The 20,345-nt window shown below is 45.9% G+C and overlaps 1 protein-coding gene across 3 annotated transcripts in view; it reads right to left on the bottom strand.

The window, feature by feature from the left end:
• PARP4 (poly(ADP-ribose) polymerase family member 4) overlaps positions 1-20,345 on the bottom strand; it is a 381,003-nt gene that overhangs the window by 226,107 nt on the left and 134,551 nt on the right. For all 3 annotated transcript variants that reach the window (XM_040340552.1, XM_040340551.1, XM_040340554.1), the window contains one exon: positions 7,150-7,231. In XM_040340552.1, coding sequence (XP_040196486.1) covers positions 7,150-7,231 — 82 coding nt within the window. The remainder of the gene's footprint in view (positions 1-7,149; positions 7,232-20,345) is intronic.

Raw genomic sequence — 20,345 nt, forward strand, 5'->3', positions numbered from 1 at the left:
ATCAAAGCTGAATATTTTTGGAAGTAGTTTTTAGTTTGTTTTTAGTTTTAGCTATTTTAGGGGGATATCTGTGTGTGCAGGTGACTATTACTGTGCATAATTATTAGGCGACTTAACAAAAAAAAAATATATACCCATTTCAGTTATTTATTTTTACCAGTGAAACCAATATAACATCTCAACATTCACAAATATACATTTCTGACATTCAAAAACAAAACAAAAACAAATAAGTGACCAATATAGCCACCTTTCTTTGCAAGGACACTCAAAAGCCTGCCATCCATGGATTTTGTCAGTGTTTTGATCTGTTCACCATCAACATTGCGTGCAGCAGCAACCACAGCCTCCCAGACACTGTTCAGAGAGGTGTACTGTTTTCCCTCCTTGTAAATCTCACATTTGATGATGGACCACAGGTTCTCAATGGGGTTCAGATCAGGTGAACAAGGAGGCCATGTCATTAGTTTTTCTTCTTTTATACCCTTTCTTGCCAGCCACGCTGTGGAGTACTTGGACGCGTGTGATGGAGCATTGTCCTGCATGAAAATCATGTTTTTCTTGAAGGATGCAGACTTCTTCCTGTACCACTGCTTGAAGAAGGTGTCTTCCAGAAACTGGCAGTAGGACTGGGAGTTGAGCTTTACTCCATCCTCAACCCTAAAAGGCCCCACAAGCTCATCTTTGATGATACCAGCCCAAACCAGTACTCCACCTCCACCTTGCTGGCGTCTGAATCGGACTGGAGCTCTCTGCCCTTTACCAATCCAGCCACGGGCCCATCCATCTGGCCCATCAAGACTCACTCTCATTTCATCAGTCCATAAAATCTTAGAAAAATCAGTCTTGAGATATTTCTTGGCCCAGTCTTGACGTTTCAGCTTGTGTGTCTTGTTCAGTGGTCGTCGTCTTTCAGCCTTTCTTACCTTGGCCATGTCTCTGAGTATTGCACACCTTGTGCTTTTGGGCACTCCAGTGATGTTGCAGCTCTGAAATATGGCCAAACTGGTGGCAAGTGGCATCTTGGCAGCTGCACGCTTGACTTTTCTCAGTTCATGGGCAGTTATTTTGCGCCTTGGTTTTTCCACACGCTTCTTGCGACCCTGTTGACTATTTTGAATGAAACACTTGATTGTTCGATGATCACGCTTCAGAAGCTTTGCAATTTTAAGAGTGCTGCATCCCTCTGCAAGATATCTCACTATTTTTGACTTTTCTGAGCCTGTCAAGTCCTTCTTTTGACCCATTTTGCCAAAGGAAAGGAAGTTGACTAATAATTATGCACACCTGATATAGGGTGTTGATGTCATTAGACCACACACCTTCTCATTACAGAGATGTACATTACCTAATGTGCCTAATTGGTAGTAGGCTTTCGAGCCTATACAGCTTGGAGTAAGACAACATGCATAAAGAGGATGATGTGGTCAAAATACTCATTTGCCTAATAATTCTGCACTGCCTGTATTGCTGGTCGAAGACCAGAGCACTTTTTGCGATTCGGGACTGCGTCGCTTTAACTGACAATTGCACGGTCGTACGACGTGGCTCCCAAACAAAATTGGCGTCCTTTTTTTCCCACAAATAGAGCTTTCTTTTGGTGGTATTTGATCACCTCTGCGGTTTTTATTTTTTGCGCTATAAACAAAAATAGAGCGACAATTTTGAAAAAAATGAATATTTTTTACTTTTTGCTGTAATAAATATCCCCCAAAAATATATAAAAAAACATTTTTTTCCTCAGTTTAGGCCGATACGTATTCTTCTACGTATTTTTCGTAAAAAAAAAATCGCAATAAGCGTTTGCGCAAAAGTTATAGCGTTTACAAAATAGGGGGTATTTTTAGGTCATTTTTATTAATATATTTTGTTTACTAGTAATGGCGGCGATCAGCGATTTTTTTTCGGTACTGCGACATTATGGCGGACACTTCGGACACTTTTGACACATTTTTGGGACCAGTGGCATTTTTATAGCGATCAGTGCTATAAAAATGCATTGGATTACTATAAAAATGCCACTGGCAGTGAAGGGGTTAACACTAGGGGGCGGGGAAGTGGCCGCTCTAAGAGCCGACGTAGTATGACGTGCTCTCGCCCAGGAGAGCCGGCCTGCCGCCGTAGAATGACGGCGGCTGGTCGGCAAGTAGTTAATAAACGAGTGGAACTCCGCTTTAACAAGTACCAAAAAAAATCTTTTAATTAAAAGGCATGCCAGTGTGAAGATATATATTAACCACTTGACAACTGGGCACTTAAACCCACTTAATAACCAGACCAATTTTCAGCTTTCGGTGCTCTCACATTTTGAATAACAATAACTCAGTCATACAACACTGTAAACAAATGACATTTTTGTCCTTTTTTTCCCACAAATAGAGCTTTCTTTTGGTGGTATTTGATCACCTCTGCGGTTTTTATTTTTTTCGCTATAAATGAAAAAAGAACGAAAATTTTTTAAAAAAATGAATTTTTCTTAATTTCTATTATAAAATTTTGCAAAAAATGAATTTTTCTTCATAAATTTGGCCTAAAATGTATACTGCTACATATCTTTGGTTAAAAATAATAATAATTGGATATTATTTAGTCTGGGTGGAAGTTATAAGGTCTACAAGCTATGGTACCAATTACTGAAAATTTATCAATTTGATCACATCTGAAGTACTGACGGCCTCTCTCATTTCTTGAGACCCTAACATGCCAGAAAAGTACAAATACCCCCTAAATGACCCCTTTTTGGAAAGAAGACATTCCAAGGTATTTAGAAAGAGGCATTGTGAGTTTTTTGAAGTTGTCATTTTTTCCCACAATTCTTTGCAAAAGCAAGGTTTTTTTTATTTTTATTTTTTTTCCACAAAAGTTTCATATTAGCAGGTTATTTCTCACACACAGCATATGCATACCACAAATTACAGTCCAAAACACATTCTGCTATTCCTCCCGAGTATGGCGATACCACATGTGTGAGACTTTTACACAGCGTGGCCACATACAGAGGCCCGACATGCAGGGAGCACCATCAGGCGTTCTGGAACACCCAGACCAATTCTGACATTTCTCTCCTACATGTAAAAATCATCATTTATTTGCTAGAAAATTACATAGAACCCCAAAACATTATATATGCTTTTTTAGCAAAGACCCTAGAGAATACAATGGCGGTCGTTGCAACTTTTTATCGCGCATGGTATTTGCACAGCAATTTTTCGAACGCATTTTTTTGGGAAATAAAACAGTTTTGTGCTGTTTAAAAAAAAAAAAACTTTAAAGTTAGCCCTATGTTTTTGCATAATAAGAAAGATGAAGTTACGCCGAGTAAATAGATACCCAACATGTCACCCTTCAATATTGCACACGCTTGTGGAATGGCGCCAAACTTCGCTACTTAAAAATCCCCATAGGTGACGTTTTAAATGTTTTTACTGGTTACATGTTTTTAGTTACAGAGGAGGTCTGGGGCCAAAATGATTGCTCTCGCTCTAACGTTCGCAGCGATACCCCACATGTGTGGTTTGAACACCGTTTTCATATGTGGGCTGGACTTACGTGCACATTCACTTCTGTATACGAGCACGCGGGAACAGGGGCGCTTTAAATATTTATTTTTTATTTTTATTCATTTTACTTTATTTATTTTAGTTTGACACGTTTTTCCCCAAAAATAAATGTTTTGATCACTTTTATTCCAATTACAAGGAATGTAAACATCCCTTGTAATAGGAATATAGCATGACAGGTCCTCTTTACAGTGAGATATGGGGTCAATAAGACCCCACATCTCACCTCTAGGCTGGGAAGCCTGAAAAAAAAAAAAAACGATCCTGGCTTCAATCGCAGCTGTGAGTCGGAAGAAGCACCGGAGGGCGAAGGGAGTGGGGACGTCCCCTTTTGCCTCCCGTAAGAACGATCAAGAGGTGGAACAGCCACCATGATCATTCTTATGGTGTAGAGAATCGCCGGCTGAAAAAAATGATATCTGAATGATGCCTGTAGCTGCAGGCATCATTTAGATATCCCTGGACCCTGGGCCCTAGATATCAAGGACCTCATATGACGTGGGCGGGAAGTGGTTAAAACACATTTTTTTCCCCAGAGTATTTTCTGGGTATTGCAGAGTATTGGCCGGGGTATTGCAAAGTATTGGTGCGGGGGTATTGCAGAGTATTGGTGCGTGGGTATTGCAGAGTATTGGTGAGGGGGTATTGCAGAGTATTGGTGCGGGGGTATTGCAGAGTATTGGTGCGGGGGTATTGCAGAGTATTGGTGCGGGGGTATTGCAGAGTATTGGTGCGGGGGTATTGCAGAGTATTGGTGCGGGGGTATTGCAGAGTATTGGTGCGGGGGTATTGCAGAGTATTGGTGCGGGGGTATTGCAGAGTATTGTGCGGGGGTATTGCAGAGTGCGGGGGTATTGCAGAGTATTGTGCGGGGGGTATTGCAGAGTATTGCGCGGGGGTATTGCAGAGTATTGCGCGGGGGTATTGCAGAGTATTGCGTGGGGGTTTTGCAGAGTATTGCTCGGGGGTTTTGCAGAGTATTGCGCGGGGGTTTTGCAGAGTATTGCGCGGGGGTTTTGCAGAGTATTGCGCGGGGGTTTTGCAGAGTATTGCGCGGGGGTATTGCAGAGTATTGCGCGGGGATATTGAGGAGTATTGCGCAGGGGGTATTGAGGAGTATTGCGCGGGGGGTATTGCAGAGTAATTGCGCAGGGAAGGCAGAGCATTGCAGGGGTTAATGCAGGGATGGCTGAGCAGGGATGGATGGATCTGTGACTGCAATAGTCACAGATCCATCCCACACTGCTGCTGCCATTCGCGCTCTCCTCTCACACTGTACCGATCGGTACAGCGAGAGGAGGGAGAAACCGGCGTCATCAAATGACGCCGGTTTGTTTACCTGTGATCGCGCCGTCATTGGACGGCGCGATCACATGGTAAAAGACCGCTGTTATTGGTCAGTTACCGTGATCTGTGTAGCGCCGGGTCTCATAGACCCGACACGCACGGAATTTTCTTTGTGCGCGCCCGAGGCGGCGCGCATTACTGAATCTGCTGGGCGCCGTTATATAACGGCGGCCCCCAGTTAGGCAACCACCTTGCCGCCGTTATATGACGGCGGCTGGTGGTTAACTGGTTAAAATATGGCATTGTGGTCCTTGGAGTCTTTGAAACAGCAAACATGTTCGGTCGTGTGTACGGGGCCTTTGCCTTCTGGATGTGTGGAGGATACAGCATCCTGACACAAAAGATTCATGCTCATGGATTAAACACTTTTTGTCTGACACAAATGGCAAATATATACACACACTGTACCAGCAGAGATCAAAACAATATCAGTTCTCTTCTCTACAGTGGGTATAGAAAAAAATCACCACTTTAAAATAATCATGTTGTTGCTTTGCAGCCTGAAATGAAGACAGACACAGATTTTGTTTTATCCAAATGTATTTACTCATAACATCTTATAACACTTTATAACATCCAAGTGAAAGATATAACACCAAAAGGTCAGAAATAAGTGAATACAATCAAAAACAGAATTCACTGAGTTGGAAAAAGGATCACCCCCTTGTGTCAGTATTTTGTTGAACCACCTTTTGCTTTAATTACAGCATTAGTGTGTTGGGATATGTCTCTATTAACTTTGCACATCTACACTTTGTGATATTTGCCCACTCTTCCTTGCAGGCACCATGACCGCCGGACACCCGTGATCGCGTGTGACAGAGCGAGAACCGGGATCTGTGTGTGTGTAAACACACAAATCCCAGTTCTGTCAAAGGAGAGGAGACAAATTGTGTGTTCTTACTAAGTAGCAACATCGATCTCTCTCCTCCTCTAGTCTGCCACATTTCCCTCACAGTTAGAACACACTGAGCGAACACAGTTAGCCCCTTGATCGTCCCCTAGTGTTAACCCCTTTCCTGCCAGTGACATTTATACAGTAATCGTGGCTATTTTTAGTTCTTTATTCTTTTGAAAAAAGATGCATAAGCATGGCACTTAGGCATTTATTCATCTATATAATTGCCCCACAAGAACTAACAGAACTCAACGCTATGTCCCTTTACAATGGAATTACAATGTTGTTTGTTCCATATACCTACTGATACACTCTATGGGCCAGATTCACAAAGGATTTACGACGGCGTATCTCCAGATACGCCGTCGTAAGTCTGAATGTAAGGTGTTGTATCTATGCGCCTGATTCAAAGAATCATATACGTCAGAATTTGTCCAAGATACGACTGACGTAAGTCTCTTACGCCGTCATATCTTGGGTGCATATTTACGCTGGCCGCTAGGGGAGCTTCAGTAGATTTTCACATAGAATATGCAAATGAGCTAGATACGCCGATTTAGAAACGTACTTGCACCCGTCGGATTTAGCTACGCCGTTTACATAAGGCGTCGGTCCGGCGTAAGTTTACCCCTCATAAAGCAGGGGTAAGTCATGTTAAGGTATGGACGTCGGAAACGTCCGAACAGCGTCGTATTTTACGTTGTTTGCGTAAGTCGTACGTGAATGGGGCTGGGGGTATGTTACGTTCACGTCGACAAAGCATTGAGCCGACATATCTTAGGGAGTATTTGCGACGTGACTCTGAGCATGCGTGCGCATGCACCATTCGTTCGGCCCCTCGTTTACATGAGGTCACGGCTCATTGTTATACAACACGCCCACTGCCTTGATAATTTTAATTAGTCGGGCTTACGCCGGCCCATTTACACTACGCCGCCGTAACTTAGAGCGCAAATTCTTTCTGAATACGGTACTCGCCTCTCTAAGTTACAGCGGCGTAGCGCATATGAGATGCGCTACGCCCGCCAAAAATTACGCCAATCTTTCTGAATCTGCCCCCTATGTCATTGTCAACTGGACAATGAACATTTTTTTTCTCCTTCTCTTATACACTAGCTTATGTCTATGTTACAGCATATTATATCGCCATCCTTATCTAATAAAGAATTAAAAAAGAATAGAAGTAAATTGCATAGAGAAATATTCAGTTCTACTTTCCTTGTGTTATATTCTTATAAAATGTTATGTTTAACCTATTGTAACAATTCAGTAAAAAAAAAGTACTTCAATGGGTGCACATTGGTTTGTGAACATACATGACAGTTATAGATCGTTCTTACTTACTTTTTTTTTTATGCTGTGTGTATAAGAGCATATATCTTCAATTTTCCGAGGCATCTCAATTGACATGTCAAGGCAAAAATTGCTAAACAAGAGAAGATAACAAGTTAAAAAGTATAATACTGTATAAGAAGTTGTAGCCTTAGAACACTAGAAGCAGCTTTTTATTCTACCAAATGCATATTATGTTTTTTAGGACCTGACTTGGTAAATCCATTTCTTGGGAGTACAGAACACAGGAGCTTGAGTCTTTACTTTGGGTAATATGCAACTACCTTTCAGTGCTTGGATACTGTGCAAAAAAACTGCTGGTAGATCTTCTATACAAACCATACATAGTAACCAGTAAAATCAATTTATTGGAGTACTTCACGGTACACACAGCAGGTTATAAATGACTACCCAGGTTATACCATGTAGAAGTGAATGAACACTGGCAAATAATACAGACAGGAAATCCCCTATACAACTCCTCCTACTCAGAAAGCCCCTTAGTTTTGTAGATGACCCAAGAGGCTGCAACACTTTTGGTAGAGTAAGCCTTTACTTGAAAGGGTGGAACCTTACATTTGAAGCCATAGGCTTGGACATTAGGCTGACAAATCAATTGTGAAATGGTCGACTTAGTAGTCCGTCTGACCCTTCCTAGGACCTTTAGGAGGGATGAACAATGAGCCTGACTGCTTGACCACTGCAGACATTTTCCAATACATCTTGACAGCACAAACAACATCTAATGTGTGCAGGGCAATGTCTCCTGGTGACGAAGGCCTGGAAAAAAATCAGGCAAAACAATATCCTAATTAAGATAAAAAATTTAAACAACCTTTTGGCAAAAAAGACAGGAGGACAAAGTACCACTTAGTCATGATCGCATACCAAAAACAGCTCCTTGCAGGAAGAAGCCACCAATTCCAAGACCCCTCTTGTCAAAGTAATTGCAACCAAAAAAATTCCTTCCGAGTCAAAAGAACTAATAAAATCTCAAGAGATGTCTCAAAATGTGGTTTCTGTAAAACAGACAAGACCAAATTCAGATTCCACAAAGACAATGGTAACCTTTTGTCAGTGTTTGGGTATGGGGAGCCCAATAGCAGGGTTACACACCTTGGATAAGGATACTCAGGAGTTGAATCCAGCACAGTTTCTAAAAATGTGGTACAAAAGGGAAAGCCCAATAATCAAAGTCAAATGTAGCAGAAGGTCAGGGCAGGCAGCAGAGTCAATAAATGTAGCAAAGGTCAGGTAGCAATATCACACGGCAAGGAACAGGTACACACTGTCAGTAGCTCTAAAACAACTGAGCACTCTCTCTGGAACCTTTCAGCTTTATAGTGATTAAACAAGAAATTACCTCCAGAGGGTGTGGTGGAAGTGATGCAATTGCTGTCTATAACAGGAAGCACTTCAGTGCTGCCATCTTGATGTGATGATGACATCAGACATATAGAGGCATCACTATACTCACATGGGGGTGCCACAGGACACAGGCCACCAACAAGAGGGCCAAGGACTGACATGCTGTGAGTGCGAGAACCCCTGTGGTTGGTACTGGTAGTTTGCAGGTTTTGACAGTGCCCCCCTGCAAGGCGTGACCTCCAGGAGCGCAAAAGGCCAGGACAGCCAGAATGACGTCTATGAAAAGAGTGTACAAGTTCAGGAGCATGCACATCAAAAGCAGGAACCCAGGAATGATCTTCAAAACTGTAGCCTTTCCAGTGAATCAAGTATTCCAGATGACCATTTTTATGAATAAAGTGGCTGTCTGACTAGCAGTAGGTAGATTCTTAGTGGCTACGAAATAAGACATTTTACTTAAACGGTCCACTATTACCACTTTTGTATTGTAACCATGTGCCAAGGGTAACTAAAAAAAACAACAACATTGAAATGTCAGTCTAGGGCCTAGAAGAAACAGGCAAAGGCAAAAGAAGGCACTGAGGGTAATTGTGGCTGTCTTTAGAACAAATACAAACAGAACAGGTAGAAAAGCAAGATGTCACATCTTTTAATAAGGAAGGCCACCAGAAGGTTCTTCGAATTAGTTCATGTGTTTTATGTATACCTCCATGACCCCCTATGGGAGTGTCATGGCAATATTGTAGTACAATATTGTAGTACCTCAGGTAGATAGGAGAGAAGGGTTTGTGGGACTTTAAATGAGGGAACGCCATGCCAAGAGAGAATAATAACATAAAAATGAAGTTACAGTACATGATTTATTACAATCTTGAATACATATCAGATATTTTGTATTACATAGATAGGTAGTCACAGGACTTACTCTAAATATGCTGCTCATAGCATGCAATACAAATAAAAATAGACATGGCAGATATACATGCTAAAATAATAGGATTTTTTGTACTCACCGTAAAAACCTTTTCTCCGAGTTCATGGAAGGACACAGCACCTTAAATCTTGACAAGTGGGTTATGTTCCCTGTTTACAGGAGAGGACTAGGCAGAAACATGTTAGATAATTTAATACATGTTACATTAACAGAGTTGAACATCCCCGCCCAGGGGGTGGTCCCTCCAGACATAACCCTCCTCACTGCAGCATGCACCCTCAGTTTGTAACAGGCAGTACACACCTAAAAAGGAGGGGTGGGTGCTGTGTCCGTTCATGGACTCAGAGAAAAGGATTTTACGGTGAGTACAAAAAATCCTATTTTCTCTTATCGTTCATGGACGGACACAGCTCCTTAAATCTTGACAAGTGGGACGTCCCCAAGCAGTGTCAAAAAATGAGGGGTGGGAAATATATCAGTAAAACCAATTTTAACTTCACCCCAAAACGAGCAGAGCTCCTCAACAAAGGAGGTGCAACTTTAAAACAGCCACCTGTAAAAACTAGCGGCCGAAAGAAGCATCAGAAGATGCACTCACAGCACCATGTAAATTCTGGAAAAAGCGTGAACAGACGAGCAAGTCGCCGCCTCGCACACCTGTGAGACCGACGCATGATGTCGGAAAAAAAACAGGAAGCACCAATTGCCCTGGTTGAAAGTGCCGTGACCGGTAAGGGGGGCCCGCCCCTTAAGAGCATAGGCCTGTATGACAGCCTGCCTGATCCACGAGAAATGGTGGTCGACGAGACCGCCAGGCTCTTTTGTGGACCAGACACCGACACAAAAGAGAGCCAGATCCCTGAAACTGAGCCGTAGCAGGCTGGTACACCCGCAAAGCGCGTACCACGCCTAAAGTATGAAAGGCAACCTCCGTAGGATGCGCCGGCTGAGGACAGAAGGATGGAAGAACAATGTCCTTATTCCGGCCAAAGGCCAAAACCACCTTCGGAAGAAGGGAAGGTCGCGGGCGCACCACCACCTAATCCTTATGGAGGATCAAGCATTTGCGGCTTGCAAGACAAGACCGCCAACTCAGAAACCCCTCTAACAGAGGTAATGGGCCACCTTCTGAGATAGTGTCAAGAGAAAATCTCTCTGATGTTTCCAAAAGAAAGGTTCCTGAAGAACCGAGAGTACCAGAGTCAAAACTCATGGGGGAAACGATGGGCCAAGAGGGGAAAGTATATGACAAACCCTCTGCACACAAAAAGGGACCCACAGGGAACGGGCCGCAAAAGGCCACTGAAAGAACACAGCCAAGGCTGAAATCTTCCCCCCAAATGGTGCTTTAAGCAATTTTTAGATCCACTCCAAGCTGTAAAAACAGCAGGACCCTGGACACCGAGTACGTCCGTGGACGTCACTCCATCCCTTCGTACCAAGAAATGTAGGCCTGCCAGGTGCGATGGTAGATCCTCCGGAAGAAGACTACCATTCCCTCAGCATTGTTGAGATGACAGAGTCGGACAGACTCCGGTCACTTAAAGTCTGGCTTGCAATAGCCATGTTGAGCAAGTCAGTGACTGTACAACAGGAGGAAGTATGGGACCTCGAGACAGAGGGACCTCCCGCCCTGGCAACCGCCAGGGTACCTCCACTACCAGGTGCCCAATATTGGCGTACCAAGGACGCCAAGGTCAATCCGAGCGATTAGAATCATCGGGATCTCCTCAGCCTCCACTCTGTGGAGCAGCCGAGGAAGCAACTACAATGGAGGAACGGCAAAAAGTCGCCGATACAGACCTCACAGGGCCACCAGCGCGACTGATGTGTCTGTACCAGATCACTTGAGATCCATGCCGTGAGGCTCACCTCCTGCAAGGGAGCCGAAACACCCCAAACACAACGCCCTGGTCCAGCATCTGGCGACTCCAGTAGTCCGTGGCGTTGTCCGGCTGAAACCAGATCGGACGACCACGAGGAGAAGCATTGCCTGATCGCCTAAAATAGTACAACAATGAACGGTAGACAGCACCTGGTATTCCGAGGCGGTCTCCCACCCAGGCACTAGCCAGGCCCGACCCTGGGTAGCTACCGAGACCAGACGAGAGCGGGCACATTCAGGGAGGTGTGGTTGTAGGTCCAAAAGGGCCGACTGGACCCCCCAGGTGCCCCCACAACCCGTGAGGCTGGCATCCATCGTAAACACCGACCACCGGAAGGAAGAAACTACTTCGCGGACCGAAGAGTCGGGGATCTCCGTCACAAACTCAGAGAGACTCTGACTAGGTGGCGCACCGGAATCTGATGATTTCAGAGACAAGAGATTTTTACCACCTGGACAGTATTTCCCCTGGAAAACCCGAGTGTGGAACTGGGCATACAGTACCGCATCGAAGGAGGCTACCCACAGGCCCCGGACCAGCAGGTGCCCAGAGAGAAGACCGATTGCGTGATGCCAATACCTTCACCGCAGACTGAAGAGTCTGCAATTTCTCCAGGGGAAGAAGGACCTTCGCTACCGAGGAGTCTGGATCAACCCTAGATACTCCAACGCTGAGTCAGAACCTAGCATGCCCAGGATTTGAACCCTAGGTCGCACACATGGAAGGCGGGCTTGCTGCCACTGAGCTACATCTTCTGGCCTAAACGTTTAACACCCACCCGAATCTTCAGAGGGACAAATCTTTCACCGCTCCAGGTGAGCCTCACATATCATTAAGGGCTGTTGAACCACCAGGGTGCTGGCGATGCTGATTGTAGCAAATGGACGAAAAGAACTCTGGACGGCCGCACTCCAAGATAACTAAAACAAAGTTGGTCTTTATTTTCAAATGCACATGCATTCACCGCAAGCAACAGGTACAGTAAAGGCCGACGCGTTTCACGCTGTACTTCAGCGCTTAGTCATGGCTTAGCCATGACTAAGCCATGACTAAGCGCTGAAGTACAGCGTGAAACGCGTCGGCCTTTACTGTACCTGTTGCTTGCGGTGAATGCATGTGCATTTGAAAATAAAGACCAACTTTGTTTTAGTTATCTTGGAGTGCGGCCGTCCAGAGTTCTTTTCGTCCATTTGCTCGAATCTTCAGAGGGTCTGAATGGGATTAACACATCCACTAGGTCTGAAATAGAAGCTGATCTCAGAAGAAAGTCGTCCAAGTAGCCAATGAGGCAAAGCCTCGCTGTCCCAACAAAGTTAGGATAAGTGCGAGCTCCTAGCTGAAAACCCATGGTGCTGACACCAGATCAAAAGGGAAAGCCACGGGCTGACAGAGACCCTTGATCATCAAGAAGCACAAAAAAAAACACTGTGACATGGGCAAAACGGGACATGCATGTATGCGTCCCTGATGTCCGAGGACGCCAGGCCTTCCCCCGGATGGAGCACAGCTACCACCAAACGAATGGATTCCATGCGGATCTACCCGACGTTCACAAAGGTATTCAGGGCCTGAGGCTCACAGAAAACCCCAAACCTCTCGTCCTGCGGGAAAGGTAAAATTACCCCGCAGCTAAGCAAGTCCCACACTGCCCAAGGCAGACCGACGGGCCGGGAGAGGAAGACACAAGGAAAGAACGTTGTTCTGTGGATAGGAGGAAACCCTATCTAGTACTCCGAAGAGACCACCTCGCAGACCCACTGGTCGGAGAGCAGGGAGGTTTCACCGAATTGTGAACCTGCAAGCCGCCCCTCCCACCTAGAGACAGGGAGGGAAGGCTACATACATTGGCAGGATTTGGGTACCGGCGTGATTGGCTTACGCACCCAGGGACGGATTAGTCCCCCAGCTAGGCCTTTGATGGCCTGGGAGGGTTGCCCATAAATAATACACACACACACACACAACACACACATTTAGCCGGATTCTCGTAGTGCGGCGCATATTTTGGCCGGCGTATCACATCTCATATGCGCTTCGCCAACGTAACATAGAGAAGCAAGAACAGTGGGCCAGATTCACGTAGAATCGCGGCGGCGTAACTTATCCTAGATAAGTTACACCGCCGCAATTTTTCATCGCAAGTGCCTGATTCACCAAGCACTTGCGATGAAAACCTACGCCCACGGCCTCCGGCGCAAGGCAGGCCAATTCAAATGGGCGTGTGCCATTTAAATTAGGCGCACTCCCGCGCCGGACCTACTGCGCATGCTCCGTTTCCTAACTCCCGCCGTGCTTTGCGCGCTGTGACGTAATTTTTTTGAACGGCGACGCGCGTAGCGTACTTCCGTATTCCCGGGCGGCTTACGCAAACGACGTTGATTTTTACATTTCGACGTGGGAACGACGGCCATACTTTAGACAGCAATACACTTGCTGACTAAAGTTAAGGCACCAAAAAAAAATTGTAACTTTGCGACGGGAAACTATACTAGCGGCGACGTAGCGAACGCGAAAAACCGTCGTGGATCGGCCGTAACTCCTAATTTGCATACCCGACGCTGGTTTACGACGCGAACTCCCCCCAGCGGCGGCCGCGGAACTGCATCCTAAGATCCGACAGTGTAAAACAATTACACCTGTCGGATCTTATGGCTATCTATGCGTAACTGATTCTATGAATCAGTCGCATAGATAGAAACAGAGATACGACGGCGTATCAGGAGAAACGCCGTTGTATCTCATTTGTGAATCTGGCCCACAATTCACAAAGCACTTGCTCCCTTTGTTGCGCCGGCGTAACGTAAATTGGCCGGCATAAGCCCGCCTAATTCAAAAGCAGGAAGGAAGTGGGCGTGATCTATTAAAATGAAGCGTGACCCCATGCAAATGAAGGGCTGAACGAACGGCGCATGCGCGCGCATGCTCAGAATCACGTCGCATATACTCCCTAAGATACGACGGCTCAATGCCTACGACGTGAACCTAACCTACGCCCAGCCCCATTCACGTACGACTTACGTAAACGACGTAAAATACGACGGCTGTTCCCTGGTCAATAGCCTAACATGACTTACACCTGCTTTATGTGGAATAACTTTACGCCGGACGTACGCCTTACGTAAACGGGCGTAAGTACGTTCGTGAATCGGCGTATCTCACTCATTTACATATTCGACGCGTAAATCAATGGAAGTGCCCCTTGCGGCCAGCGTAAATATGCGCCCAAGATACGACGGCGTAGGAGACTTACGTCAGTCGGAGCCAAAATTCAGGCGTATCTTTTTTGCAGAATCAGGCGCAGAGATACAACGGCGCAGCCGTGCACTTACGCGGCGTATCAGAAGATACGTTGGCGTAATTGCTTTAAGAATCCGGCTAATATTGTGTATGTATATTATGTAGGTGTATGCACACATGCCTTTGGAGGAAACCGGAGTACCCGGAGGAAACCCACGCAGACACAGAAAGCGACAATGCAAGCTCCAGGCAGATTGGCGGCAGTGTCCGGATTCGAACCAATGACTCTTGCTGCCAAGTAATGGCGTTAACCACTAAACCACCATGTGCATAAAACCATTTTGAAACAGAAGCCCTGGATAACAAGGGCGCAGCATTCAATGAAGCATCACAGACCTATATGAGGCCCTGGACCAGCTGGTCCGCTAGCCTAATAACTTCGGGAGAGAGTCGGGAGAGAGTCGGTGCTCCTCTACGGTCTGGTGCAAAATGCTCACTCTGACTGAGTGACTGAGACCCCAGAGTAGTGGCCACAATAGGCCGCAAGTCAGACCCCAGCATGGTAAACATGGAACGGGTCAGTACTTCGGATCTTCTATCAGTCAGATCCATACAAGCGGGGGTTCCTGCAATAGTGGAGAGGAAGCCCGCCTTTTGAAAAGGCTCTCCTCAAAGGGACACTGAACCGCCCGGCAGTGAGGGAATTCAAAAGCCCTCAGTGGCTTTTCTCATTCCGCATCTTAGAAATTATCAAAGAAGGGAACATTAGGAAAAAACCTACACAGAGCGTGTACACAGAGCGGTCCGATTTGTGTAATCCAAAAAAGACTGAGCCCTCGGCGGAAACCCAGCTGCACTATCCAGCTTAAGAGAGCCCCTTGCAGCAGTGAGAAGCGCACCCATAAATGCCTTATCCTGCTTTTTTTTTTTTTTTTTTTTACTACCCAGGTACCTGGTCCATGGCTCCATAACAGAGCATTCCCCAGGGGATAACGGGGGAAGGGGGCACTCTTTTACCGCCCGTCCGCAGTCCACCCCGATCCTGGCACCCAGGACTAACAATAAAACCTCTGTGGGAATCCCAGGTGCTAACACCTGCTGCTGAGGAAGGACCCAGATACTGACTTCAAATATTAATAATATTTACATAGTGTGTATGTATATGCACACCTGTCCTTACAAATAAACAGAAGCTCCTAGAGCCCTATTCAGGGCATCTCACCCACTTGCTGCGCTGACCAGGGGTACCCAGGGGACTCACCTCAGGAGGAGACTGCCCAGCGCTGCCGTCCGCTCTCAGCATACGGCGTGTGAGAGGAAAAAAAACGTGAGGTAACTGTGCGGCATCTGCAGGGACCTGTGTACGCCGTATACAGCACTAGGGGTCAGGTCTACTCCAAGATGGCCACCAAGCGTTCAGAACGCGGCCACAGGAAAATGGCCGCAAATGGGAGTTCAATGTAATTGAAAAACTTCCCAAAAAATGGCGCCAGCGTCAGCCAAATGGCAACAAAATGCCACGTTTAAACAAGAAGAGCCTCCTAGGGCTTTTTAGCAGTGAAAACCCCCTCACACGAAAGCCCCATACAAAAAAGAAAAAACACAGGCCAGATAACACAGTCCACTCAGGAAGCCCCCCCCCCCCCCTGACAGCAGCAATGTTAGCAATGCAGCAAGGAAAAAGAAGCAGGGAAGGGAGGAGAAGAGGACCCCCGAGCCCCAGAATTGCCCAGCCGTACCAACCCACCGAAGTGGGAGGGACTGTACTTACCCGTCCGAGAGAAGACTCGCTGACGCATTCCAACCGCAATGAAGGTAGCTGTCGGCTGGTCCACTGTGAGTGAGACAACACCACAGCCCAGTCAGATGTGGACCTCGGAGCAAAGCTCACCGGCCACCCCAGGAGTCATGGGGTATGGCGTGGCAGACCCAGCCTCTTTGCAAAGGTGTGCCCACGCTTGCTGGTCGGATTGAGTAGACTACAAGGATCTATATTATGCAGCCTGTCTCTCAGCCGACAGTTGAAAGAAGATTCTTTAAGAAAAAGTAAAATAAAATAACTGGGCCCAAAGGGAGCCATACGTCCTTCTCCTTGCTAGGCAGAACGAAACTGAGGCTCCATGCTGCAGTGAGGAGGGTTATGTCTGCAGGGACCACCAGTGGGGCTGTTCAACTCTGTTAATTTAACATGTATTTCATTATCCAACATGTTTCTGCCTAGTCCTTTCCTGTAAACAGGGAACATAGCCCACTTGTCAAGATTTAAGGTGCTGTGTCCGTCCATGGACGATAAGAGAAAAATACATTTAAGAACATATGCAATAGAGACAGGTAACTGTTGGCATCTAGTGGCACTCTAGGTGTTTCCTGGCATTTCAGCCATTGTTATAAAGGGTTGTAAAGTAACATACTGGAAAGAAAAATAGACTGGGGTAAATGATAATGCTTTTGGAATAGGGGAGGATAGGGACTATGTCCCAACAAGGTGGAAACAATTGGGAGACTTACTGTACAGCCTCAACGCCAGATTCGGCATCTGCCAAAGAAAGCAGGGGCACGGGCATGATGCCTCCCCCGGGGGTTGAGATGGGGGAACCCGCCAAGGACGGAGAACAGCGCCCAGAGCATAACACAGTGGTCACAGATTGATCCAAAATGCTATGTGTTCTCATAGTGTTCCTAAAACAAGTGTGTCAAAAAAGGATTAATTAAAAAGTGTAAAAATAGTGTAGCAAAATATATATGTGTTCCCATAAGGGGACTGCATGGGGGAGTGTGTATGGAACAAAGCCAACAAAGGGAGGAAAAAACATACCAAGAGATGGTAACTTGGCTCCCAGCAAAAAGGGTGACCTGTGTGTAGGAGTGTGTGCTCCAAGGCTCTTGTATAGAGTGGCTAATCAGGCATGACGTTGACAGGCCCCGCCTGGAAATGGGGGTATATAGTAGCCTTGGAGCAACCGATGGTTCATTTGCTTGACTCAATCACAAGGAACTAAACACCGATCCTACACACAGGTCACCCTTTTCACTGGGAGCCCAGTTACCATCTCTTGGTATGTTTTTTCCTCCCTTTGTTTGGCTTTATTCCATACACACTCCTCCATGCAGTCCCCTTATGGGAACACAGATATTTTGCTACACTATTTTTACACTTTTTAATTAATCCTTTTTTTGACACACTTGTTTTAGGAACACTATGCACTCATCGTGCACACATAGTATTTTGGATCAAGCTGTGACCACCGTGTTATGCTCTGGGCGCTGTTCTCCGTCCTTGGAGGGTTCCCCCGTCTCAAGACGGGGGAGACATCATGTCCATACCCGCGCTTTCCTTGGCAGATACCGAATCTGGCCTTGAGGCTGTACAGTAAGTTTCCCAATTGTTTCCACCTTGTTGGGAGATAGTCACTGTCCTCCCCTATTCCAAAGGCATTATCATTTACCCTTGTATATTTTTCTTTCCTGTATATGACTTTATAAAACTCCTGATGAATGGCTGAAATGCCAGGAAACGTGTAGAGTGCCACTAGATGCCAACAGTTACCTGTCTCTATTGCAGATGTTCTTCATTTGATTTATTTTACCATGTATATTTGCCATGTCTATTTTTATTTGTATTGCATGCTATAAGCAGCCTATTTAGAGCAAGTCTTGTGACTACCTATCTATTTAATACAAAATATCTGATATGTATTCAAGATTGTAATAAAAAAATCATGTACTGTAACTTCATTTTTATGTTATTCTCTGTTGACATGACGTTCCCTCATTTAAAGTGCCACAAACCCTTCTCTTTATCTTTATCTACCTTTATCTACCAAATCAGGGATGGAGACCGCCATGTGTTTTATTAGTGTGTGTGTGTCAGGTCACAACCATTTATTGTAGTACCTCAGTGACTGCAGCAGGAGTGATATAAACTCTTCCTTTGTACAATAAAAGTAAATTCTGATAGTTTATTGGGGGGTTTGTGGAAGGTTTATCATTCACATTAGTATGAGGTCTGACAGTATCCCATAGTGATGGCATAGTAGCCAAAGAAAACTGTCTTTATTTAATATGGTAAAAGGTTCAAGACCTGGAGAAGATGTGTCAGTTTCCATACGAGAAAGGGCATCAGCCTTACTATTTCGAGAACCAGGACGGTAAGTTATCAGCAGGAGGAGCTGGCTGAAGAAAGGAGCCTATTACGCTTGATATGGTTTTAATCTTTTAGCTGTCTAAGTATTCAACATTGCGATGGTCTATATAAACCGTGATGGGTATGCTTGTGCCCTCTAGCAGATGTCTCCATTCTTCCAATGGAAGTTTGATTGCTAATAATTCTCACTCCTCAACATCATAATTTCTCTCAGTGGGAAAAAGGGGCGTGAAAAAAGGCAATTGGATGTAAAGCGTTCCCAACATCACGTGTTTTTTCTGCTCTTTATCGCCACCCTTTGGTTAACTTCTGCTATTGTTAGTTGATTTGAACATTGGTTCTGGGCATGCGTGTTTGTACTTCGGACAAAAGTCCGATGGCTTGCTGTCAACACGGTCGGACTAGGCACCATTGGACTTTTGTTGTCGTAAAGTTTGTCCGTTTGCAGACCAAACTTTTTGTCCGATGAAACCTGAAAAAGTTGGTCCGATGGAGCGTACACACGATCGGACAAATGTGAAAACTTGTTGATTTTAATGTTTGTTGGTCGAAAGTCCGACCGTGTTTACGGGCCTTAGGAGTAGAGTTGAGCGGACACCTGGATGTTCGGGTTCGGGCCCGAACCCGAACTTTAAAAAAAAAGTTTGGGTTCGGGAACCCGAACCCCATTGTAGTCAATGGGACACGGACTTTAAAAAAAAAAATGCGCAGAGGTCCCCGCAAATTCAATAACCAGACCCTTTAGGTCTGTTATGGATATTAAGGGGAACCCCGCCGTCAATTAAAAAAAAAAAATGACGTGCGGTTCCCCCTAAATATCAATAACCAGACCCAGTTATCTGAGCACATTGACCTGGCCGGCCGCAGAAAAGAGGGGGGGACAGAGTGCGGCCCCCCCCCCCTCTGACATACCCTCTGCTTACGTCACTGGGTAAGCCCTGTCTTCCCTCTTCCTGGGCTTCCCCAGTGACGTAGCAGAGGGTACGTCAGAGGGTGCGGGGTCACGTGACGGGTGGCCCTGCCTCCTCTATATAAGTAATGTCACAGCTTCAGCGCGTCATTCGCTGGGCTGTGTCCAGCGGTGAGAGGAGGTTGGCGATGCTGCGCTCCAGATGGATGGATCTTCTCATCGCTGGACCGGAGATCACCCGTCGCTGGATCTTCTCATCGCTGGAGATCACCCGCACCCGTCGCTGGATCAGCACAACGTTGACGCAGGAAGCCGGGAACGAGTGGATTATCACCGCTGGAGTTTTTTTCTTTTTTTTTTTTTATTAATAAAGGACTTTATTCTACGGTGTGTGTGTGTGTTTTTTTTTTACAAGACTTTACACTTCCTTCGTGAAATGGTAGGGGTACAGTGTACCCCATTACCATTTCACACAGGGGGGGGTCAGGATCTGGGGGTCCCCTTTGTTAAAGGGGTCTTCCAGATTCTGAAAAGCCTCCCGCCCGCATACCCCCACAACCACCGGGCAAGGGTTGTGGGGATGAGACCCTTGTCCCCATCAACATGGGAACATCCTCCCCATGTTGAGGGCATGTGGCCTGGTGCGGTTCAGGAGAGGGGGGGGCGCACTCTGTCCCCCCCTTTTTTCTGCGGCTGGCTCGGATAACGGGTCTGGTTATGGAAATTAGG

Source organism: Rana temporaria, chromosome 2 (genome assembly GCF_905171775.1).
Source record: "Rana temporaria chromosome 2, aRanTem1.1, whole genome shotgun sequence".
In the NCBI taxonomy this organism is placed as follows: Eukaryota; Metazoa; Chordata; class Amphibia; order Anura; family Ranidae; genus Rana; species Rana temporaria.